Source organism: Cervus canadensis, chromosome 25 (assembly GCF_019320065.1).
Source record: "Cervus canadensis isolate Bull #8, Minnesota chromosome 25, ASM1932006v1, whole genome shotgun sequence".
Classification (NCBI taxonomy): Eukaryota; Metazoa; Chordata; class Mammalia; order Artiodactyla; family Cervidae; genus Cervus; species Cervus canadensis.
Window position 1 is genome coordinate 23,890,704 of NC_057410.1, and position 26,152 is coordinate 23,916,855.

At 43.5% G+C, this 26,152-nt stretch overlaps 1 protein-coding gene across 9 annotated transcripts in view; it reads left to right on the forward strand.

Annotated features, from left to right (window-relative positions):
* The window catches only part of PFKM (phosphofructokinase, muscle), a 43,475-nt gene that overhangs the window by 8,132 nt on the left and 9,191 nt on the right, over positions 1-26,152 (forward strand). Inside the window, exons 1-10 of one of the 9 annotated variants that reach the window (XM_043447517.1) lie at positions 10,780-10,923; positions 14,018-14,110; positions 20,902-20,975; positions 21,768-21,845; positions 23,458-23,647; positions 23,869-24,034; positions 24,744-24,788; positions 25,211-25,319; positions 25,434-25,529; positions 25,763-25,855. In XM_043447517.1, coding sequence (XP_043303452.1) covers positions 14,026-14,110; positions 20,902-20,975; positions 21,768-21,845; positions 23,458-23,647; positions 23,869-24,034; positions 24,744-24,788; positions 25,211-25,319; positions 25,434-25,529; positions 25,763-25,855 — 936 coding nt within the window. In that variant the 5' untranslated portion in view covers positions 10,780-10,923; positions 14,018-14,025. Of the gene's footprint in view, positions 1-10,779; positions 10,924-11,180; positions 11,199-12,606; positions 12,632-12,978; positions 13,111-13,203; positions 13,222-13,908; positions 13,928-14,017; positions 14,111-20,901; positions 20,976-21,767; positions 21,846-23,457; positions 23,648-23,868; positions 24,035-24,743; positions 24,789-25,210; positions 25,320-25,433; positions 25,530-25,762; positions 25,856-26,152 lie in introns of those variants that run through there. The other 8 variants (XM_043447524.1, XM_043447522.1, XM_043447521.1 and 5 more) reach the window with 8 other exon arrangements.

Here is a 26,152-nt window from a genome sequence, read left to right on the forward strand (position 1 = left end):
AAAGACCACCACTAGATAGGACACAGTACAAGAAATAGTAGATTTTTAACCACATGACCTTATACATCCAAATGACTTTCTTCTTATGGGTTCATCTCTTATTTTCCCCTTACTCTGTGCCAAGTTTTCTAAAGCCTGAATTCTAGCTACCAATCCGAACAACTGAATAAAGCTGATTATACTTTGGAAAAAATTCTAGACTTCCAGCAGATCCCTAACTAATTCCTATCCTTAAGTCATTAGAATGGACATAATCCCCCACCCCTCACCCCTTGAGAAGTTTGTTTGAGAACCCCAGGTTTTTTTTGAGTGCAAACTCAGGAAATTTCAGTGTTCTCTGGAGGAGGGATCATCAGTGTCCTTTCCAGTTCCCTTAAACTATACCAGCAATGACAATAATCTTATGATGAAAGCAAATTCAGCTACTGGCTTAGTTTGGTTGCTTTGAGATGTGTTTTGGCACCAGCTCTTGTCTGACTGCCTGATATGCTGCTGTGTTTTATGACTCCTGGTCCTTACCTCTGCCAAGCTGTGCACTTTACTCCTTACTCTTTCCTTAGGCACCCTAAGGTATGACAATGTTTAGACCCCTTTCTCAGTCTTCTTCCTCAGTCACCAGACTGTGTTTACCCGTAAGCTCCACACACCAGCACCCTGCCCTGAAGGATGCTTCTCAGCCTCCCCATTAGAGGCCTGAGGATTAGGTATAAGATATATAAGTGTTTTCAAGAATTTCCCAGATCTCAAAATTCTCTTCTGTCATCAGTCTACCATCAAATTATATGTCCAAATTTTGAATCATTAGTCAACCAGAGCTCACTAACATGCCCCTTCCAAGTCATTAAGGTTCCTGGGAAACTATATTTGAAATTTAAAAGTTGTTTGATAAACAGAAAATTATGAAAAAATAAAATGTGTGGTCTTTGAATTTAAGATTAAGGGAAATCCATTTATAAGGAGCTATCATGGTTTTATCATGTCATCCATCTCTCTAATGCTGGAATACATTTCCTCTGGTGTTCGTTTCTCAAACAGTACTAAATAAATACTGCTAGAGTCTTACTATCCAGGCCCCATTTTTTTTTTTACTCCACATGCCCTCAATTAATATATTTTTGTCATAAAAATTTGATATATTACAATTTGTGATTGAATTATTGATTTCTCAATTATCTCCCAGGTCCAGTGAAATGTAAACTTCCTTTGAACCTTTGATAGTCCCTTTAGATGATAACCTCATGAGAGCTTATTATACTTCAGTATCTGGCACAGTGACTGGCACATAATGAGTCCTCAATAAATATTTGTTGACTATATGAATAAATTAATTACAAATTAGGGTTTCTCAAAATTCTTATCAGGAAGACATTTATAGCCATTTCTTAATATGATGTATTTCTTCCATTAGCTACTCTCTATTTTGTGTTGGCTTTTTACTAATTTATCTCTCAGAAAGTAGCATCTTCAGTTTTGGAGATTGCACTAGGATGACAATAGGCAAGGCCTAGTACTTCTGAGAAAATTCTTTTCTATGACTCCCACCTCCAGCTGATCTGAAGTTTCCCTAGGTGCCTTTTGAGACGATATTTCTTTGAATGGTCCTCCTGGGGGTGATTGCTCCCTAGACAGAAAAAGTGATCTAAAGGATCAAGTATCTGAGGATAAGGCTATGAGTAAATGACATTTCCTTGTCTTCACCTAAGTAAGGAAGACTCAGTAATGCAGTCATTCATTAAGAACGCCTACATTAAGATGTAGGAGTTAGTAGTGGGTAGAAAGGGGAAGGGGTGGATTGACTTAAATTTCAGCCTTTAGATTCCCTTTTGGAATTAAAAAGCCCAGAATGTATGGGCAGCTCTTCTAGCTTCTCCTTTTTCAAATTTTAAGTGCAGATTTCTCAAGATATAAGTCACATATCATAAAATTTATCCATTTAAAATGTGTAATTTGGATTTCTATCCACCAGTTCCCCATTCCAGTCCCCCAGCTCCAGTTCAAGGAGCTTGAAAGTCACACTCCATGCTAACAACAAGTAATAGTAAAAAAAAAAGACTGAAAAGCCAATAACTCTTCTTGAATCCATAAGAGGGGGAGGACACAGGGCAAACTGCTAACTCTGAAATTGGAGAGGCAAGCAAGTGAATACAGTTCATCACAGCTTACTGGAGCAGAGACCCAGGAGTGGAAACCTTGGGAAACAGTGAAGGGGTAAGAAAACCTGAACTGTAATTGACAAATTGCTGGAGACTCAGTGCAGACAACTCTGGGAGTTAAAAACTATAGGAGGATCCAGTCAAAGGGGTGGCCTCCGAATGCTGTGAGATTTACTCCCAGGAGTTTGACCAGATTCGCACAGTAAGTATCAGAGAAAAACCTGGTTGGGCTTCCAGCAGGGGGAGGAGGAGAGGAACCATTCTGATCTAAACCAGAGTGTTACCGAGTTTTAGCTTGTATTTCTCACCTCAAGACAAGCCAATAAATTGAGAGGTGAGTTGATGTGGCAAGGAGTAACAGCTTTATTTGGAAAACTAGAAGACTGAGAAGATGGTGAATTAGTGTCCCAAAGAAAACATCTTCCCTTAGTTAGAATTCTGGTTTCTTTTTATAGTAAATGGGGGGTAAATTCCAATTTCTTACATATATTAATTTCTTCCTTGCTGTAACCATTCACAGGTGAGCCTGGTCAGGGGGTTTCATGTGAGCTAAACAAAGGTATATTGGCATAACATTTGTTACATGGGAGGCAGAGTTTTCAGAGATGGGCCATTATGTATAATTTAAGCCTATAGACAACATCCCTTTAGTGAGTAACTTGTAGCAGAAGCAATAGAGTACAAAAGTTAAAAGAAACATCCAATATGGAGTCAGATTTGTTCCTCCCTGTTACAAGAACGCTTTGTTCTTCTTAACAAGGCCTGCCTTCAGGAGAAACTAGTTAACCAAAGCCTAACCTGGAGTAAGTTATCAGAGTCTAACTGATCCGAGGAAGGGTAATACCAAACTCCAACCCACTCTAGCTGTCCTATTCCATCTAAGGGAGGCAGGGAGGAAAAAAAAAAAATCCGAGAAACACTTGTGAAATTCGTAGTCCAGAGGCATAGGCACAGTAAAAGGCTGAAATCTAATCATAGGACTGTAGAATGCTTTCCCTCCCCAACACCTCACCACTACAGTATTAAGGCCTATTTACAGCACTTTCTTTTACCCAGTATGTCATGTCTGGCTACCAAGAAAAAAAGTATAAGGCATATAAAAAGGAAAAAAACTGTGTGAAGAGACAGAGCAAGCATCAGCACCAAACATGGCAGGGATGTTAGAATTATCAGACCAGGAATTTTAAACACCCATGATTAATGTGCTAAGGGTCCTAGTGGATAAAATATCAATAGATGGCATGTAAGAGCAGACAAGCAATATAAGCAGAGAGATGGAAATCTTAAGAAAGAGATGAAAAGAAATGCTAGAAATGAAAACCCTTGTAACAGAAATGGAAAATGCCTTTGATGGACTTCTTAGTAGACTGGGCATGGCTAAAGGAAGATCTCTGGGCCAGAGGATATATCAATATAATCCTCAAAAATTGAAAAACAAAGTAAGACTGGAAAAAACTGAACAGAATATTGAAGGACTGTGGTACAACTACAACAGATGTAACATATACATAATGGGAATACCAAAAGGAGAGGGATGAAGAGAAGAATTATTTGAAACATTAAAAACTGAGGATTTTCCCAAACTAATGTCAGACATCAAATCACAGATCTGGGAAGCTCATAGAACACCAAACAAGCTAAAGGCCAAACAAAAACACCCCTATACCTAGGCATATCATTTTCAATTATAGAAAACTGAAGATAAAATTCCTGAAAGGGGGAAAAAACACCTTGCTTATAGAGGAACAAAGATAAGAATTATATCTGACTTCTCCTCAGAGACCATACAAATAAGAGAGTGGCATGCATGCTCAGTCACTTCAGTCATGTCCAACTCCTTGTGACCCCATGGACTGTAGCCTGCCAGGCTCCTCTGTCCATGGGATTCTCCAGGCAAGAATACTGGAAAGGGTTGCCATGCCCTCCTTCAGGGAATCTTCCTAACCCAGGGATTGAATCTGTGTCTTTTATGTCTCCTGCATTGGCAGGCGGGTTCTTTACTACTAGTGCCACCTAGTGGAGTAAATATTTTATATGTTAAGAGAAAAAACCCCCCACCAATCTACAATTCTGTACCCTGTGAAATTATCCTTTAAAAGTGAAGGAGATATATGCGAGACAGCGAAAGAGACACAGATGTAAAGAACAGACTTTTGGACTCTGTGGGAGAAGGCAAGGGTGGGATGATTTGAGAGAATAGCATTGAAACATGTATATTACCATATGTGAAATAGATCGCCAGTCCAGGTTTGATGCATGAGACAGGGTGCTCAGGGCTGGTGCACTAGGATGACCCTGAGGGATGGGGTGGGGAGGGAGGTGGGAGGGGGGTTCAGGATGGGGAACATATGTACACCCATGGCTGATTCATGTCAGTGTATGGCAGAAACCACTATAATATTGTAAAGTAATTAGCCTCCAATTAAATTAATTTTTAAAAAGTAAAGGAGAAATAAAGATTTTAAGGGGATGAGATGATTGGATAGCATCACCAACTCAATGGACATGAGTTTGAGCAAGCTCTGGGAGATGGTGAAGGACAGAGAAGCCTGGTGTGCTGCAGTGCATGAGGTTGCAAAGAGTCAGACACGACTGACTCAGCAACAGCAACAGTAAAACCAAACTGAGGGACTTTTTTTGCCAGTATACCTGCCTTGCAAGAAATGTTAAAAGCAGTTCTTCAGAGAGAAGGAAAATAATATAGGTCAGAAACTCAGATCTGTTTAAAGAAAGAAGAGCATCAAAGAAGGAGTAAGTGAAGATAGAACAAAACCTTTCATTTTTCTTAATGGATCTAACAGCAATTTGTTCAAAACAATAGCAACTGTGTATTCACTTATGTATACTTATGTGTTTATCATGGGCTTCCCAGGTGGCACTAGTGGTAAAGAACCTGCCTGCCAATGCAGGAGACATAAGGGACAAGAGTTCAGTCCCTGGGTTGGGAAGATCCCCTGGAGAAGGGCATGGCAACCCACTCCAGTACTCTTGCCTGGGGAACCCCATGGACAGAGGAGCCTGGCAGGCTACAGTCCATGGGGTTGCAAAAAGTTGGACCCAACTGAAGTGATTTAGCATGCATGTACGCGTGTGTTTATCATACATATGCTTATTTATGTTTATATATAAGTGAAATAAATGACAGAAATGACACAAGGGATGGGAGGAAGAAATTAGGCTTATTTTGTTGCTATAGGTATTCATATGACCTGTGAAATGACATAGTGTTATTTGAAAGTGGACTAGAATTAGTTGCAAATGTATGTTGCAAACTCTAGGGCAACCACTAAAAAAAAGTAAAAAGGTATTACTGCTATGCTAAGAAAGGAGGGAAAAATAGAGTCATATAAAATACTCAGTTAAAACCACAAAAGGCAGAAAAAAAGTGGAAGACAAAATAGAAACAAAAAACAAGGGCAACAAATAGAAAATTGTAATGAATATGGTATATACTAATCCAATACTCATTTTGAATGTTAGTGGTCTAAATGTACCAAGTGAAAGACATACTGTTAAAAGTCAATCTGAATGAAACTAGAACACTTTCTAACACCATACACAAAAATAAACTCAAAATGGATTAAAGATCTAAATGTAAGACCAGAAACTATAAAACTCCTAGAGGAGAACATAGGCAAAACACTCTTCGACATAAATCACAGCAAGATCCTCTATGACCCACCTCCCAGAATATTGGAAATAAAAGCAAAACTAAACAAATGGGACTAATGAAACTTAAAAGCTTTTGCACTACAAAGGAAACTATAAGTAAGGTGAAAAGACAGCCTCAGATTAGGAGAAAATAATAGCAAATGAAGAACAGACAAAGGATTAATCTCAAAAATATACAAGCAACTCCTGCAGCTCAATTCCAGAAAAATAAATGACCCAATCAAAAAATGGGCCAAAGAACTAAACAGACATTGCTCCAAAGAAGACATACAGATGGCTAACAAACACATGAAAAGATGCTCAACATCACTCATTATCAGAGAAATGCAAATCAAAACCACAATGAGGTACCATTACACGCCAGTCAGGATGGCTGCTATCCAAAAGTCTACAAGCAATAAATGCTGGAGAGGGTGTGGAGAAAAGGGAACCCTCTTACACTGTTGGTGGGAATGCAAACTAGTACAGCCGCTATGGAAAACAGTGTGGAGATTTCTTAAAAAACTGGAAATAGAACTGCCATATGACCCAGCAATCCCACTTCTGGGCATACACACTGAGGAAACCAGATCTGAAAGAGACACGTGCACCCCAATGTTCATCGCAGCACTGTTTATAATAGCCAGGACATGGAAGCAACCTAGATGCCCATCAGCAGACGAATGGATAAGGAAGCTGTGGTACATATACACCATGGAATATTACTCAGCCATTAAAAAGAATTCATTTGAATCAATTCTAATGAGATGGATGAAACTGGAGCCCATCATACAGAGTGAAGTAAGCCAGAAAGATAAAGAACATTACAGCATACTAACACATATATATGGAATTTAGAAAGGTGATAACGATAACCCTATAAGCAAAACAGAAAAAGAGACACAGAAATACAGAACAGACTTTTGAACTCTGTGGGAGAAGGTGAGGGTGGGATGTTTCAAAAGAACAGCATGTATACTATCTATGGTGAAACAGATCACCAGCCCAGGTGGGATGCATGAGACAAGTGCTCGGGCCTAGTGCACTGGGAAGACCCAGAGGAATCGGGTGGAGAGGGAGGTGGGAGGGGGGATCGGGATGGGGAATACGTGTAACTCTATGGCTGATGCATATTAATGTATGACAAAACCCACTGAAATGTTGTGAAGTAATTAGCCTCCAACTAATAAAAAATTAAAAAAAAAGAAAAGTCAATCTGAAAACGTGACCCAACTATGTGTTGTCCACAAAAAATGTACTTTAAATATAAAGATATTTATAGATAAAAAGTAAATGGATGAGAAGAATATCCCATACTAGCACTAATCAAAAGAAAGCAGGGGTGGTGGTTTTAATTTTAGACTGGCAGAGTTCAAAGAAATGTCAACAGGGATGAAGACGGGCATTACCTAATGATAAAGGGGTCAATTCTCCAAGAAGATACAATTTTTAATGTGTATGTGTCTAACAACACAACATCCAAAAAAAAAAAACACAACATCAAACTATGTGAGGCAAAGACTGATAGAACTAAAAGGAGGAATAGATGAATTAACTATCACAATTGGAGACTTCAACATCTTTCTCTCAGAAGTGGACAGATACAGAATACAGAAAATACGGACATCAGTGATCTCAAAGCCATCAGTGAACTGAATAATACTGACTTCAGCAATTTGTCCAACAATAGTTGAATATAAATTTTTCTCAAGGTGACTTGATTCACCCATGCATACATACATGATAACATATTCATCATGACAGACCACATTCTGGGCTATAAAAAACATCTTAACTAAAGGAACAGAAATTATATAATTGCTGCTCTCAGATCCCAGTGGAATTAAACTAGAAATCAGTAACAGAAAGATAACTGGAAAATGCCCCAATACTTGGAGGTTAAACAACACAAATGTAAGTAACACTTTAGTCAAAGAAGAAATCCCAAGATACGTTTAAATATATTTTAACCTAAATAAAATGAAAAGCACAATTTATTAAAATTTCTCAGAGGCAGAGAAAGCAGTGCTTAGAAGGAAATGTATAACATTGATTGGATATATCAGAAAAGCAGGTGATCTAAATCTCTTATAGTTTCCTAAGTTTCCATCTTAGGAAACTAGGAGAAGAACAAATTAAATCCAAAGTACTCAGACAAAAAAGAAAAAAGAAGAACAGAAATCAATAAAATTGAAGACAAAAAGATCAATAGAGAAAATTAATGTAACTAAAAGCTAGTTTTTAAAAAAGGTCAATAAAGTTAATAAATCTCTGGATAGATTAACTAAGGGGAAAAAAAGAGAGGGAATGCAAATTACTAATGCCCAAAATGAAAGGGGACATTGCTTCATCCCGTGAAAATTAAAAGGATGAAAAAGGAATACTATGAACAACTCTGTGCCCACATATTTGATAACCTAGGTCAAATGGACCAATCCCTTGAAAGATACAATCTGCCAACATTCACACAAGGAGAAATAGATGATTTGAATAGGTCTATATTAAATGGAATTAATAATTAATAACCTAAAAAAGAAAGGATCTTTTCATGCACCTATCAGTTGTTTGTATATTTTCTTAAACATATGTCTTTTCAAATGCTTGCCTATTTTTCTTTGTTACTATCACAACTTTATTTGATATTTCATTGAACAGAATATATTTTTTGAAATTAATTGACTTTGTTAGAGAAGTTTTAGACTTATAGAAAATTGAGCAGATTGCACAGTTTGCGTATATCCTGGCTGTTTTCTGCTCAGTTTCCCCTATTATTAACATCCTGCGTTGGTGTGGTACATTTGTTAACAATCGATGAACCAGTATTGATACATGATTATTGACTAAATTCCATACTTGACATTAGGGTTTACACTTTGTGTTTTATAACTCTATAACTTTTGACAAATGCATAATGTCATGTATCCTCCATTACAGAATCATACAGAATGGTTTTGCTCCCATAAAAATCCCGTGTGTTCCACCTATCTATTGCTCCATCTCTACTCTGAACCCTTGGCTACCACTCATCTTTTCACTGTCTTTATAATTTCACGTTTTCCAGAATGTCATATAGTTGGAATCACATAGTATGTAGTATTTTCAGACTGGTTTCTTTCACTAAGCAGTATGTTTTAAGGTTCCTCAGTGTCTTTTTCTTGGCTTGGTAGGTCATTTTGTTTTTTTGCACTATCCCATCAGATGGATGTACCACAGTTTATCCGATAATTCACCTTTGGAGGGACATTTTGGTTGCTTCCAGTTTCTGGCAATTTTGAACAAAGTTGCTATTAAACATTTATGTGCGGGATTTTGTATAGGTATAGTTTTCAACTCACTTAGATAAATATCTCAGAATATGATTGCTGGATCATATGGTAATGCTATATTTAGCTTTGTAAGAAACTGCCAAAGTATCTTTTAAAGTGACTATACCATTTTACATTTGTATCAACAGAGTTCTTGTTGCTTCACATTCTTGTCAGTGTCTGGTACTGTCAGGTTTCATTCTAATAGATGGTAGCGGCCTCTCTTTTAATTTGCAGTGCCCAATGACATGATTTGAGCATCATTTTATATGCTTATTTGCCATCCATCTATAGTCTTTGGTGAGGCATCTGTTAAGATCTTTTGCCCATTTTTAAATTGGTTTATTATCTTTTTATGGTTGGGTTGCAAGAGTTATATATTCTCAATACCTGGTCCTTTATCAGATATATGATTTGCAAATATTTTCTCCCATTCTGTGGGTTGTCTTTTCACTTTTTTGATGGCAACATTTGCAGTACAAAAGTTAATTTTGTGTAGTCATTTCTTTTGATCTCCTAGTTACTTATTGTTTGCAGCATGTGCAGGTGCAGAAACAAAAGTAAGCAGGAGGAGGGGCAGTAAAAACAGCAAGGAGATGAGAGGGGTTGAAACAAGGCATGGGTGGAGCAGTGGAAAGAGTAAAGAGGAGCTGGGTAAAAGGGTGCACATCTTGCTCAAGTAGTACTTGATCCATGTTCCCAGGATCCATGTTGTTCTTGCTTTGTAGCCCAACTGATATGATTGCCTCACTCTCAGAATTCTGCATCCCCTTCTACTGCAGGTTTGAGAATGAGGCTGTCAAGGCAGGGTTCTTGCCTCTTAGTTTAGCGACTAAACAACGAAAACAACTCTCATTCCTCGCTAGCTTCCCTGTATTTTCTCTGAGAAAGGTATGTAAATGCAAAAGGAGTTTTTGACATCCCTCAGGAGTTTGAGGAAACTCCGGGAGATGGTGAAGAACAGGGAAGCCTAGCGAGCTGCGGTCCATGGTGTCGCAAGGAGTCAGACACGACTGAGCGACTGAACAACTACATAGAAAATGTCAATACCAGTGATCAATGTTCTTCAAGGGCAGGGATTCAGTTTCACTTATCTTTTCATCTCTCAAAACCTAATACAAAACCTGGCGCACAGACTTCCAATAAATGTTTGTTTAAAGTGACAGAAGGCTTCCCTGGCGGCTCAGACGGTAATGAATCTGACTGAAATGCAGGAGACTCGGGTTCAATCCCTGGGTCGGGAAGATCCTCTGGAGGAAATGGCAACCCACTCCAGTATTCGTGCCTGGAGAAGTTCATGGACAGAGGCTACAGTCCATGGGGTCGCAAAGAGTCGGACACGACTGGGCGACTAACACTTAACAAAGTGACAGAGGTGGGAGACAGTCGACAGGGCCAGAGGGAGGCTTATTTGTAGTTGTGGAGGATGTTTGAATGCAGAAAAGCCCCGGCTAGGAAAACAGTGTCTCCGAGGACAACAAGAGGAGCAACTAAATAAATTCTGGTTCCTACTGTGTACCGGAGCTGAGGCCTCCCGAGCTGGATGCGGGAACCCTCTAGGGAGCTGAGAAACTAAGCCCCTGTCACATTTGTGCTGTGTTCTTAGGGGGAGGGGGAAGGGGAGGAGAAAGGCGAGCAGAAGCGGGAGGAGCCTCGCGGCCGGCATCAGCTCAGTGGAGGTTGAAAAGCCTCTCCTCTTTCCCCTCCCCGGCTGCTTCCACCTGGCTCCTCCCCGTGTTCGCCAAGCTCCCCTCCCCCTTTCCCCAAGGACAATCTGCAAAGAAGCCCGGGCGGAGGAGAGCTAAGACTATAAGGCAAGGGGGGCCCTTGGGTAAAGAGCGAGGGGGATAGCGGAGCGAGGCGGGAATGAACGTGCTGGGAGCTGGCGGTGGGAGAACAGAAGGGAGCAGACGGGGAAAGAAGAGGTGGTGCGGCATCAGAAGGAGGAGCTGAGGGGGGATGGGTGACGAGTCCTAGCCCCTCGTGTGCACACCCTGTCTCTTTGCCTGGGAATCAGGGGTGGGTGGGTGGCGCTCCGACCCAGTGGCCCTCGGCAGCCCGACTCTCACCTGGCACTCATCCAATTCAAGTCAGTGCACCTATGATGCTGCCTTGCCTGTATTTCTACCTCCCTCGTGCCTCTCTGCGCACCTGTGATTTTATGTATAGGTTTAAACATGTCTGTTTCTACATATGTGTCACTGTTGATCCATTTATTTATGACTCTGCTTGTATGTCTGTGACTTGTGCCTCTATAACAATTTTAGAGATGCAGCAGAAGAATTTGAGCTGTTTTTTTTGCAGGTCAGCACTCCCAACCTTCCTCCCCCCCCCGTTTATGATGCATTCTCTCCGTCACTGAAGCCTCTGTGGGTGGACGATCCCTGTATGGATTTCTATCAGGGATGAGCTCCCAGAGTGAATAAGCAGAGGAAAACTCAGGGAAAAAGGGATTGGCACAGTTCTCAAACGTTTTGTTCTTTTCTTTCCAAAATTTTGCCTTCCTATTTGCAGCAACCACTTAGGCTTTCTTTTCTTGAGAACTGCAGAAATTTGCACGTGAACACTCATTAAATAGGAGAGTGTCTCTTCTTGTGTGTTTGTATTCCTCTCACTATTTGTTGCTATCTGCTTTCTTAAGTCCTGTTTGTATCTGTATGTGTTAGAAGTAGAAGGAATATGTATCCAAGCATATTTAAATTTTTTTCTATATTTGTGCGCCTTTCCTGTGGTCAGTTCACTGATGCTTTACTGAATGTCTCTTGTTATGTGCATAGGTTTTTTTAGGCTTTGGTAGGCTGTGGGAAGCTTTAAAAAATGTAAATGATCCTCCCACCCCCCAGGAGTTTTCAGTCTAGTTAGGGAAAATGACGTTAGCAATGTTTAGCCCAGGTATCTGCAAACTTTTTCTTTTGAAGGCCAGATGGTAAATGTTTTAGGGTCTCTGTCGAAATAATCTACTCTGCTCTTGTAGCACAAAAGCAGCCATAGATAATTATCAAAAGAATGTGAGTGGTATGAGCACTGAAATCTGAATTTCATATAATTTTCATATGTCATGAAATTGCTTTTTCAACCACTCAAAATGTAAAACTTTTCTTAGTTTGCTGCCATACAAAGACATTGCAAGGGTTCAACTTGGCTCCTGGGCTGTAGTTAGCTGACTCCTTATTTAGCTCAACCTTTTCAACTCATAAGAAGCAACTAAAATATCACATAAAGCAATAATTAACTGCTAAGCGAGTGATCTGGTTTCAGAAACACTATGTGATTTGAGGAGGTTCAGGAAGCAGCACTCCTTGACCTGTGGTAATCAGTGAAGGCTTATAGGTTTAACAGGGATGTGACTGGGACAGGCCTCAAATAATGGAGTAGGATATTGATCTGTGGAAAGAGCCAGGGTAGCCTTCCACACAAGTGATGCAGTGTGCACAGGCCCAGAAGTGGGGAGGAACAAAGTGATGCTGAGATGTTAATGGAGCAGAAGATTCGCAAGAGCCAGGGTTGGAGCTCCAGGCAAGAGTTAGGTCATGGAAGCTTTGAATGCAACCCAGGAAGTTTTGGTTTATCTGTCAGTACTGATTATATGCAGCATATCTGTGAACCTGTGTTTGTTAACAACACTATGTATGTTTGTGTATGTTTTCTTCATGATTGTCTCATTGCATGTATTTTCTTGGCATGTGTATGGATTTGTATGAGGATGTGACCTATGTGTTTATCAGCAGCTACCCTGATTGCTCCGGGGTTCACATCTGAAACATGAGCTGTACTTAAAGGTCATCAGCTCCTGATCGTGTGAATGAATCCTCTCTCCACTGAGGCCTCAGAGGCCTGTGACCTTCCCTTGGAGGTTTATTTGGTGTCTGAAATAGAGTGGAGACGGGAAGCACAAGCAGAGGGAGACCAGCTATTGAAGAAAACAATTCAGATGGAAAGAGGCCATGAGGACAGAAAAGAAGGATAAAGGAAGATAATAATAAGGAGAATAATAGGGTTTGGTAACTGTTTTGATTCTGAGAGTAAAGAGGAGATAAATTTAAAAAATAAGAGTGGTTAGCCTGGATAACTGGGAGAGTGATGATTCAGTCGGCATTTTTATGGATGCAAAAGTATGTCTTGTATTTTCCTTTGAGAGAGATAAGTCCTAAAGACAAAAATATGAAGGTGTTCACATGTTATGTGTACATATTTATGTCTATGTGGCAGTGATTTTGTGTTACTCTTCCCATTTGGTAGTGTTTAGTGTAAGGGGCAAGGCCTGAAGATAAAGGATCAAGAGATGCATAGGAGGCAGAGACCCGGAGAGGGATGGGGAAAAGCCAGAGAAAGTCCCTCACCATTCCTAAGCCTGAACCATTATTTTGCCCAAGCTCCAATGTGCCTGTATGACCTGGAACTCCTGTTCCAATTTAGCCCATTTCCATAACACCCAACCCAAATCTTAGCCAAAACCCAAACTACCCTTGTTTTTCTGCTTCTGCTTTTTTGGTTTGCTGTGCCCTAAGCCTCATCTGATTCCTGTTGTCTGCAATAGCCCTTCCTTTCATTAAAAGGGTGGACTCTGTGAGGCTAGCTTAACTTTTCTCCTTTTCTCATTTCTGTTCAGTCACCCACCCTTCTCCTTGACCTTAGCTTCTTCTCCAAATAGGCTCCAGTTGGAGTGGGAGGGATTAACCAGGACTTTTGCGGTCTTAGGCTTGATTTCTGTGACATTTCAGCCTGTCATTCTGCAAGGGTGTGGCTCTCTTCTGGAAGAAGTCCAAAGGTCCCAGGCTGCAAACCTCAGACTCAATATAGTGGGAGAGCCTGACTGAGGTGGCTCTAGCCAGTCTAATAGAGCCATCTTCCAAGCTCGTAGCACCTTGATCCTGTTGTGTCCTAACTGGCCATTCTTTTGAATTCTAGAGTGGATCATGACCCATGAAGAGCACCATGCAGCCAAAACTCTGGGAATCGGCAGAGCCATCGCCGTGTTAACCTCTGGTGGCGATGCCCAAGGTAAGGAAGAGGGCCCAGCTTGGGGAGAGGGCCTGGCTGGGAGGCCCTCCAAAACCCACAAAAAGCATAGTTGGGAGGCCCCCTTGAATTTCCTGACTCCTTTAGCCTGAGCCTGTAGAACAGAACCATCCTCCTTAAGGTCCTCCTGCTTTACGTTTACACCGGGACCTGGGGCTTCCCCCCAGAATCTCTGTTAGGTCTAAGTCCACAAGTACTTTTGTATTTCACTTGCTCTACTTTTTTTTTTTAACTTTTTATTTTATATTGGGTTATAGCCAGTTCACAATGTTGTGATAGTTTTGGGCTATAGTTTTGGGGAACAGAGGGACTCAGCCATACATATATATGTATCCATTCTCCCCTAAACTTACTTAGGTCTTCATAAAGCTTCTTTCCAAGTTTCTCTGAAGATCTGGGACCATTTGGGTCCTTGGGTACTCAGAAAACTGGTGTTTTCTCAAGCAGGATTGGAAAGGAGACTAAAATGAGATAAAACTGTTGAGAAAGCAGTAGGTGGATTCACTTCAAGTACATTGGGAATGTTGCAAAAAGGAGGAGATTTAGAACTGGTATTTGGTGGGCTCTAGCAAATCTTCAGGAGCCAACTCCGGTGTCAGCAGGGCTCCCGCGTGGACCAGGGTCAGGTGCCTCTTACAACACGTTTCCTTCTGCTAGGTGCACGTCTGCGTCCTTCTGCCGTTCTCTGTTTTCTCTGACCCCCCTGCTCTTCCATTCCTTTAACCCTTAAACAAACAGGAACAGCAGCAGTTAATCAGTACATACCAAGGGGTGTGGAGGGTGGGTGGGGGGCGGCAGGCAGAAGAAAGCAAAGCCCTCTGGTTTGAGTCCAGGAGACCTGGGAGTCAGAACTGTCAGGTATATGGAAAGATGAAGAGAGAAAGAAGGGGATCTCAGCTGGCCTTCCCTTTCCTCTGAACCGCTCTTCCCTCGGGTTTTTAAACACCCACTTTGTATAGAGCCCTGTCTTGTGTGTTGTGGAGAAGCTGATTTCCTTTGGGAACTGTAATTTAATGAGGAAAGATGTCATACATTACTAAAATTCTTAATAAATAACATAATAACATAAATAGCAATAATCAAGTGTGTCTTAGCCCAAATAGAATCCACTTGTGTATTGAAATGGTAGGCCTTGGTTAGACTAACCAGGGAAGGCTTCGTGGATAAGATAGATTTCGAGAAACTGAACTCTTCATTCAAGTAAAGTGCGTAAATCAGTGCATGATGCAGTAAATGCAACACTAATTCAATAAAAAGTGAATTGTTGAGCATCTGCTGTGTGCCAAACAGGATGGAAGACGCTACAGCTTCATCAGTGGAAGACTCACCCATCGTCTTTGTTCTTATGACTCTTCTAACTAGTGTATTAGTAAAGCTAGACTTTAAGTATATTTTAAACTAATGTTTAATTATAATTGTGATGTCTATTATGAACAGGAAAACAGGAAGGAGGGCACAGGGGCCTGAGTTTAGGAATAGTAGCCAGATTAGGAGCGCAGACCTGGTTTCTGTTGCTTCTCTCTTTCTCCTGGAAAGAATCTCATGCCAGTACTGAGTTCCTCAACATAAACGCTGAGTGTTGATCCTAAAACCTTGGTAGGATGGCCTGTGGGATTGGATCGTCAGATTAGGGGAAGAAAGAGCCAGCTAAAAATCCAGATGAGGTCCACAGAGTTATGAATTTATGAAGAAGCAGAGCTTTCTGGAAAGGGAAAGAGGTTTAAAAAAAGAAGTCTAGGATTTAACATGGGTCCAAGAGCAGCAGAGCCCTTACAGCTTCTGATCCTGAGCAGAGAGACCTTCATTCTAGAGACAGGCACAGTGTACCCAGGGACACATCCCACTGCAAAGCCGTATAACGTCACAGGTGCATGTCAGTAGGTACTGAGAGTGGTAGGATAGAATTCTTGGGAGGAAGGAAGCGAAACAGCAAACTCAAAGTAGATTTGAGAGTCCCAACTGAAAGGTTTTTGAACAAATGTTTAATTATAACAGCTCAGATGCAGAAGTGGCCTGCCTGGAGATAGGTTTGTGGGGCCCTCGTTCTCCCAGGGAGAGGCCTGGGAAGGCTTTTCCCTAGAGGCTGTAGGCCACATGGCAAAGAGAGTCAGCTCTGTAAGATCTAGAGGAGCCTCAGCTCTGTTGTTCCCTGACCTCAGCAAGGTTGCTGCTGCTGAGTTGCTTCAGTTGCGTCCGACTCTTTGTGACTCTGTGGACTGTAGCCCACCTGTGGGGCTCCTCTGTCCTTGGGGATTCTCCAGGCAAGAATACTGGAGTGGGTTGCCTTGCCCTTCTCCAGGGGATCTTCCCAACCCAAGGATCAAACCCACATCTCTTAGGTCTCCTGCATTGGCAACCAGGTTCTTTACCACTAGCACCACCTATTAGCAAGGCTAATAGCATCTTAAAATAGAAGAGTGGCCAAGAGTCAGACATTCTGAACTCAGAAACTGGGCTGATTAGATGCTAGATCCTAACCCCGTTTCCAGCCCAGAAGTGGTCCCAATCCTCCTGAAACCACACTACATTTGGCCTAATGAAATGGGCATATTCTGCTGGAAAGGACCTCAGTCACCTGCTCTATCCCTCTGTCCTCAGACAGGCAGTCTATTCCCAAAGCATGTTTATCCTATTTTTAAAGGTTCATTGGAATAGGATTCTATTCCCTCTCCATGGCTGTTGTAGGATTTACAACTTTTAAATTACGTAGCTGTCAGAAAGTACACTTCACATCTAACAAACATTTGCTCCTCATGTCCTTTTTTTTCCTTATTCAAAGTTCAGTTAAGGTAGAAAGAAAAATTTTAGCAAAAAGATAGTGACCAAGTCATTTATTTGTTTTCTATCTCATGTCATAGACCCATCACCTGTAGTCCTCCCTACAGCCTCTTCCCAACAGGCTGTAATTGGAGACTCCAAAGTACGTGCTTCTGATGCTCTCCAGCGTCCCTCGTGGCTGTGCCCAGAGTACCCCTGCGTGGTGCCTGTAATCTTATCCTTCGTCTTGCTTCTAATAAGGCAGACAGCTGCTCATGGAGGGTTATTTAGGGCAACGTGGAACAGCCAAGGACTGGCCTGGGACCAGAGCAGGCCAGTGACGTTAAGTAGGAGAGCCCAAAGCATTACTGGGACTTTCTAGTATAATCTATACAGCCCAGTCTGTGACTTCTAGGGAAGTAAGGGTACAGAGGCACAAAAGGGGTCGTGGAACTTGATTTCTAGGAAACACTCAGATATCCAGTTCTGAGGCAGCGAGGATGACCTCTGAAAGTTGGTATGATAAAAAGGCAGAGGGAGGGGAAAGGAGAATCTTCTTTTCTTGTGGGATTTTTCTTCTGCCCAAGAGACTTAGCTGTTTCTTGCCCACCATATATTGTTTGCTTTACACTTGAAACCTTTGAAGTGATTTGTTTTCCTTTAATTTTTTTTCTCCCCTACCCTTCCTCAGCTCAGGAACAGGAAAGAGTACTCCAACCTATACATTTCAGAAAAATATTTTTTCCTTCTTTGATAAGATTACAGATGTATACTCCAGGACTCCAGGTATCCAAAAGAGAATCCCGTAGGCCTTGGGAAAGTCTAGAAAATAAACAGTAGTTTCATATTTGTCCTGATTTTTTAAAATTTAATTTATTCATTTTTCCTAACACACTGATGGCTTTCTCTTGACTCTGACTTTATGTTTTTTTAATACGCACAGGCTTTTCCTAAAGCTTCTGAGAAGGCCTCTCCCTTCACAGATGTTTTCACTTTTGATTCCTTCAGGTCCATCAGTTAGATGTCTAGACTTTGCCTTGGTGATGTAATAAGTATGTTTTGACATCAGTGCTATCCAGTGACCTCTTATTGGCAAGCCCAACATTCCAGTCCTCATCTTGGATCAATTATCAAATGCATATGGCAAAGTTCCCACTTCTTGAAACTGTCCCCTTTGGTTTCTAAGGTGTTGTTGAGCCCTGGTTCTCCTGTCTTTCTTGCTGCTCTGTTATTCCTTCAACATTGGTGTCCCTCAGGGTTCCATTCCTTGCCCCTTTCCCTTCTAATTTTACCTATTTTCTTGGCATGGTCTTCCGGGTCCACATGGATGACCCACAAGAACTTCAAACTCAGTAGATCCAGATAGGACTATATCATCCCCACCCCGATCTTCCCAAAGCCAAACCCGCCTCCACTCAGCTAAGCGCACCACAGTTTTCCCTGGGGCCCAAGGCAGTCATGGGGCATGTCCTCCTTGCTTTCCAACACCGTGAAATCTAATCACATACTGATTAGATGGAAGTCCCGTTGCTTCTGTTTCCTAGGTTCTCCTGTCCAGTCTCTGTTTCATCCCAAATGCCCAGTCTAGGCCCTGATTGTTTTGTCACTGCTGCCAGGTGGCCATCTAAGCCTAGTGTCACCTCTTTCTAGTCTGTCTCCCACATTGCTGCTCGCGTGATCTTTCTCTCCCACAGATCTCATTATGTCCCTCCACTCTTCAGAGATTCTCCATTGACTATAACTTTTATAATTTTTAAGTTACAGACCTCTTTAAGAATCAATGAATGCTGTGGACCTTCTCCCAGAAGAAATGCCCTTGCCCACAAAGCTTTTCATACAGTTTCTTGGGGTTCATGGATTCCCTGAAACCATTACCCGTGGATCCCCAGTCAAACCCTGGCTTCCAGAATAAAAACTAGCCTTCCCTTAATGGGCACACAGGTGCTGCCCCACTGCACAGCTTCATCTCTTCATAGTTTTCCAGTTTATTCTTTATAATACAGAGTTATAGAAAGCTACTGCTTGACCCTCAACTTTATTTGTGCTATTCATCCTGCCTATAACACTTTCCCCAGATTCATCCATCTGACCAAAAGATATGAAAGGAAATTATCCTTTAGGTCTCAGGACAAATGCAGTCTTCTCTGTGTCACCTTCCCTGACTTCCTCCTGGCATTATAGATGCTTCTTCTCCTTGTCCCCATTGCACTTTGTACAGATCCCCTCCATATGGATCCAAATTAGAACCACACTATAATTCCTCCCGTCTTTTTTTAAAAATTTTTAATTTTTTGGCCTTGCTAAGCAGCATGTGAAATCCTAGTTTCACAACTAGAATTCATGCCCCCTGTAGTGAAAGTACAGAATCTTAACCCCTGGACCACCAGGAAAGTCCCTCTTCCCTTGTCTTGAGGACCATTCCCAAGTCCTTTATCTTTGTATCCCTAGACACTCTGTCATCCCCTGATGCATCTTTCCCATTGTCTACATAGAGTTAGGAACATGAGAGGTATTTAATAAATATTTGCTAAGTAAGTGAATAGTAAGGCTTTCGGTTTGATTTGGAGCTTAAAGCCATGTAAAACCAATTTTTGTCGACCTGCAAACAAACAAACCCAAAAAATAGATATTCTGGCCTTTTTGATTCTATTCAGTTCCAGACACCTTTGGATTATGCAATAGTTCATGATGGATTTTAGTCTGCTGCTGCAGATTTTTCCAGTTACTGGCTTCTCTAGTGCTCACTGATATTTCTCCGGGCAGGTTAAGGACCATATGAACAGATTTTAGGTTGAAACAAAAATGTATAATGTATACAGGGCTACCTGAGGGAGGGTGATGAAAGTGGTTCACAAGAAGTTGATCTGTCACGGCATCACTCTGAGCCCTTCCTCACATTACAAGGTAGGACAGGGTGACCAAGGTTAAGACCCAGGACTGTCTCACCAGTGAGACGCTGAGCGCCGGCTGTGGCATCGTTTCTGCTGTGGTTGTTTGCACAGCCCTAACTGTGTGTTGTGACAGGTCAGCTCCTCCCTGTATTCTCGGAAGACAGGCTTCTTGTCATTGAGCAGCTGCTAGGAGAAGGACGGTACTCACAGACACGGATGTGGGAAAGGCTCTCCCCTCTGTTTCAGGCCTAGTTGTTTCTCCCAGTGGAAACAATAGTTTACAGCATGATGTTTAGGTTCGTCATACACATGCCACACACAGGGCCACAGGAGAAGATCAGCACGGGAGAAGGCGAGCGTGGAGTCTCCACTCACTGTGCCTGCACACTTGGTCGCAGCCTCTTCTGGTAGTTTGGGAGCCAGGGGATCGCTCTGCGTGGCGCACGCTGGGACACACACCAACGCAACAACACTAGAAAGCTCTGTATGTGTGGGGACTGGGAGGATCCACCAGCCAGTAATGGACATGCTCGTGAATAGCTTGCAAAGGGCTGACCTGAGTCACTGAGCCCAGAGAGTCATGTCTTTGTCCTGAGAAGCCTAAACAAGCCGGATGCCAGATTCACTGCAGAAGACAAGGAGAAGCCTAGTATGGCCATTGGGATTAGCATGGAGGTCAGCAGTGTTGGTTTAGACATTTCGGATTTGGATTAAAAGCTGACCTCATCCTTGCTCTGTAACCTCGACCTATTTGAGCTTCAGTTTCCAAGTCTAAAATGGAGGCAACTCCCGGTTGTGGGAAGGATTAAATGAGTTGATGATTGACAAGAATCTAGCAGCATCTAACCCCACAAAAAGCATGTGAGATGCTTATTCCCCAGGTTGCCCTGGCATGGAAATGTTTTAAGAAAGATGGAATTTGGGGAGGTTGGGGAGGTGAATGGAGGTAAGTTGTGTAATGTTAACACTGAATGAAGTAATTGAGGGTTAATGGGGAGCACAGAAGACTTGGATGAGGAGATTCTAGATTCAGAGAAAAGCCTTGGAAAAGGACTGACTCAGATCTTAGAGCCCAGGGCTACTTTTCCTAGGAATAACCTCTCTCTGACTCTTTCCTCCTCACAGGTATGAATGCTGCTGTCAGGGCTGTGGTTCGTGTTGGCATCTATACTGGTGCCCGTGTCTTCTTTGTCCATGAGGTTGGTTCTCTGCTGTGCTCCCATAACTCTTTGTTTTCTACTCCCTCTCCCCACCCTCTCTCCTTATCTCCTGGTTATATGTCTAATTGCTCTTGATTCTGTGTCCCCAAGAATGACTCCTTCCCACTCTGGGCTCCAGTAATGATAGTGGGGCCCAGAGATCTGCAGACCAGGTCCTCATGTTGCCTGTTCAATTTAAAGTAAGAAGTAATTCTGCCTTCCCTTCACCTCCCTCCAAACAGAGAGGGAAGCTGAAGCAACTTAGTATTTCACATCCAGAGTCAGAGCCTCAGGAGGACAAGTCCCACTCTGTTTCTGCAAGGTTCTAACTCCTCCTTGCTTCCCTCCTCTCCTTTTCCTCTCATCCCTTGTCTACTCTTCTTTCCATAAGGTCTGTCTCCCTTTCTTCTCTGAAGTGTTATTGTCTCTTTTCAAGTCACATTTCTCTCCTTTTCTCCTTCTAACATCCCCTTCTTTTTTGCTCCTTTGCTGGTTATCAAAACCATCTGTCATCTAGTTCCCCTGGGAGGAAATGGGATGAGCCATAAATAAGAGAAATCAAGATTAAATGTTAGGAAGGGCATCCTGATGTTCAAGAATGAGAGAAACTAGAAGAGGGTATTGGAACAACTGATGCCTCCTTCCTTGGACTGTGTTTTTCTCAGAAGCACCCAGGCATCAGTAATGGGAGGTGACATGATTCTCAGAGAACCTCTTCCCAGGGACCCTGTCTTAATCCTGGGGGTTTGGGGAGGCCTTTCAGAGGCTGAATGGATGTAATGTACCCCACAGGGTTATCAAGGCCTGGTGGATGGTGGAGATAACATCCGGGAAGCCACGTGGGAGAGTGTCTCGATGATGCTGCAGCTGGTATGTTCCAGAGGGCTCCATCCCCTGTTTGTGCTGTCCTTGTCCCACCCCATTTGGGTGGGGCTCATGGTTTTCCTTCCATGTGGCTTAGTAGGAGGGGATTCTATGACCACAGAGGGGCTACATTTACCCTTTACTCTTTGCACTTGAAAACATCACCCTGGTTTCCTGGGGCAGGATGTAGGATTGCGATGTGATCACAGAACGCTTTGTTCTTTATAGAAAGGTCATAGGTAAGACTTGAGGAGCTGGCATGTAATGGGTCCTGCTCTGGGGTCACGGGGAAGGTCAGGCCCTGAAAATAACCTCATCAGGGGCCTGGAGCCAGAGCCAGAAGTAGTGCTGAAGTTTGCCAGTCCTCATGTGATGACGATGAGGTGACCTGAAACCAGACCTTTTAAGGAAGGAAGGAACCGAGATAGCCTTTTAGAGTTTAAAAAAAACCCTGAGAAGATCTTGATTGTATCCACAGCTCCTTTTGCTACTTTCTCTAAGTCATTCTATACCCATTTTCTGATTTACTGAGAAATCTACACATTACATTTGTATCCTCATTCTTTATCTCAATCCCCTAAAAAAATCCATGAGGAGAAATTTAATGAACAGCACTTAGTGAAGATTTTAAACAGGCAATGGCATCTCCATAAAGCAGTCTGAGAATGAGCCAAAATTCTGCATCAATACCCATGAAGGCATGGATGCCTGGAGTTCATATCATTTGTGAAAACCCTCGGTGTGCTGTCCTCTGTTGTGGTGTCTGCAGGCTCCTGGGAGTTTAGGGCTTTCCCTACTCAGAGCTGTTTTTTCTGTGAACGCCTGGGTCTTGTGGGTCCTCCCACTGGCACACAGCTCTGCAGGCGCAAAGGGGAAAGGACTGGCAGTGCTTGGCCCCTGCTGAAGTCACTGCTGCTGCTTCATACATGTCTAAGATGAGAAAGATGGAGGTCATTTAGAAGCCTACAGATATGTGTGTATTCCCTAGGTCTCTTTGGGACAGTCACCATGACATAGCCTTCAGTGGCATGGGTCCATCTTAACCATCTTCCAAGAGATGTAGCAGAACGTGGGAATGACCCAGCAATGCCTCAGCCAGCACCATCCCACCTTCCTTTAGAAGGGACCAGTGGGGAAAAAAAATCTCAGTGAACTACAAGCAGGTGAAAAACAAGGAAAGTTCCACGTAGGCTCATGCAAATCAAGCTGAAAATCAAGATAAAGTGAATAACCTTGAATGCAGTCAAAGAAGCTAGCTAGACAAATGAAATAGAAACGTGTTAAAGGCAATTGATACTCACATGTCTTCCACTAATGGCTAAGCTTGTACAATTACATGCCATTAGACAACAGACTTCAACATCAGTATTCATGACTCTGGAGTTTGAAACTCATGTGAATTTCATTAACCCTTTTCATGAAGAATAAAACTTGTAAACCACACACACACACACACACACACACACACATATGAAGGGGCCAATGACTCTTCAGGATGTCAGGGAACTTCCTGAAGTTCCAGAGAGCCATTGGTGATGTTGGGATGGGGGAATCCCAGCCTGTTGAGCCCAAATTTGGCCTGTCACCTGGGGAGCTGACTCCCACCTCTTCCCCAAAGGGAGGCACGGTGATTGGAAGTGCCAGGTGCAAGGACTTTCGGGAACGGGAAGGCCGGCTCCGAGCTGCCCACAACCTGGTGAAGCGTGGGATCACCAACCTGTGTGTCATTGGGGGAGATGGCAGCCTCACTGGGGCCGACACCTTCCGCTCTGAGTGGAGTGACTTGTTGAGTGACCTCCAGAAATCAGGTAAGATGCTGCTTCATCAGTGTGGTTTCTGTATGTGTGCACACCACCCTCCTCCTCTCACGGGAGAAAGTTGTTGCCCAGACACAGAGGGCAGTCTTTGCCCTCCTCTTTCTGCCGTTGTTGGCGATTGCCATGGACTGCAGCCCCTGCCCTCTCCAGCCACCTGCTCCCTGGCATTGGGGACCTCACCCAGGGCCCCCTGCTTTGGTTCCCCTCATCAGGCAAGATCACAGCAGAGGAGGCTACCAAGTCCAGCTACCTGAACATCGTGGGCCTGGTTGGCTCAATTGACAACGACTTCTGTGGCACTGATATGACCATCGGCACCGACTCTGCCCTGCACCGGATCATAGAGATTGTAGATGCCATCACTACTACCGCTCAGAGGTGAGGGCCCAAGAGGAAGCGGCATGGGAGGATGGAGCTGGAACAGATCAGTTGGCCGAGAACTAGAAAAGATGAAAGTGCTTGAGCTGTGGTACTATTGTGATCAGTTTTCTGGGGACTAGAACACTGTTTTTAACTAAGAATTATCCCTGGAGCACTTAATTTTACTGCTCCGTAAATACTGTAAGACTCACCTCTGGCCACTCTCTACCCACACGTGCTGCTCTGTGGGCTTTAACACAAGTGGGGTCTCCTAAATGACTAAGACAATTCCAGGGCCCCTCAAACCTTTCCAGCCATATCACAGAGATCGTAGAGGCCATCGTGCCACAGGTCAGATGGGAGGGACTCGGGAGGCAGTGCAGGAGAATGGGGGTACAGAGGGATGGCAGTCTCCCGAGGGTGATCCTGGAGGATTCCAGGTCATCGAGTCCTCTCTCCACTTCTTTTCCCCTTGCTCCTTCCCTTCCTGGGTCCCTCCTTCCCAGACACAGTGCCTCAGTACTGACACTGTTTCTTCAGTGCTTTCTCAGGCCTGGGTAGGACACCCTGTGGCTGAAGCGATTCTCCTGGGTCTTCCGGGCCTCTCAGAAGGCCCACAGCATAAACATACACCATAGATAGGTTCCTGGGCCTTGATGTGGGTGGGGTCCTGCAGGTCTGGCCATAGGAACATTTGGACTGTGTAAGCCCTGTGTCTCTCTTGCAGCCACCAGAGGACCTTTGTGTTGGAGGTGATGGGCCGGCACTGTGGGTAAGACTGCCCCAACCATCTTAACTCACTTATTCCATGTACAAGCAATAGCCCTTTCCTCTTCTCCGGAGACCTGCGGGGCAGATCAGGAGGCCTACACATTTCTCTTGGTGTGGCCACCTTTCCTCATCCCCACCCACCTCCCTTACACACCCACATGTGCACATGCGCATGCAGTGTGAAAGAGCAGACAGTGCTGTGAGACTGGGAGCCACTGAGGCAGGTGAGTGTGAATAGAAGGGCCTCTTGAGGGACAGAACCTTGCTGAGCAGCTGTCTCGGGGCTCCTGCCATCACCCCAAGAGTGAAACAGGAGCTCCGCAGACCTTTCACCCCCAATGGGACTAGGTGGCCTTGTCGGGAACGGGGGAGGCTGGCTGTGATCTGTGGCTCCGGCCGTGACACTACTGGCTCTCATCTCAGATACCTGGCCCTTGTCACTTCCCTCTCCTGTGGGGCCGACTGGGTCTTTATTCCTGAGTGTCCACCAGATGACGACTGGGAGGAACACCTTTGTCGCCGGCTCAGCGAGGTACTGGCACTTCGTCTTGCCCTTCAAAAGTCCCCTTGCCCTGGTCCGCTGCCGATGGCTTTCCTGTCCATCAGTTTCATGATGCTGACCATTTTGCCCTTTGTTCTCAACCAGACAAGGAACCGTGGTTCTCGTCTTAACATCATCATCGTAGCTGAGGGTGCGATTGACAAGAATGGGAAATCAATCTCCTCTGAAGACATCAAAAATGTTAGTATGGATGGAGCCAGAGGGGCCATGACACCTTACCAGCCCCGGGCCCATTCCCCAGTACTTTCTGAGTCTCCCCTTAGTTCTTGTGCACATCTCTCCCTCGGTGTCCGGCCCTCTGGTTTCCTCCCACACAGGAATCATTACAAGATAAGAGGCTGAGTCATCCTTGTTTTATCTGGGTCCCTGCTTGATTCCTCTCCTCGACTCTGTCTCTCTCTCTGTCCCTTCAGCTGGTGGTTAAGCGTCTGGGATATGACACCCGGGTCACCGTCTTGGGGCACGTGCAGCGGGGTGGGACGCCGTCGGCCTTTGACAGAATCCTGGTGAGTCATGGGGCTCTGTGGAACCCTCAATTTGCCGTCCGTCCCCAGCACAGGGGCTTCAACCATTGCTCACGCTGCTCTGTCACCAGCCTCTGGACTGCAGTGGGCCTTGACTCATTGCCATATGCTCAAGAGTTCTCTTTTGTTGCAAAAAATGATGGGAGACCTATGCTTCACTAGGGTCGAATATCTTACAGCATGAGTGAAAGATTAAGATCTAACCTTAGACACTCAGTTTGTACCCCCTATCCTACTTTGATCAAGAAGGGAATCTTACTCAGCCCCAGTAATCCTCTT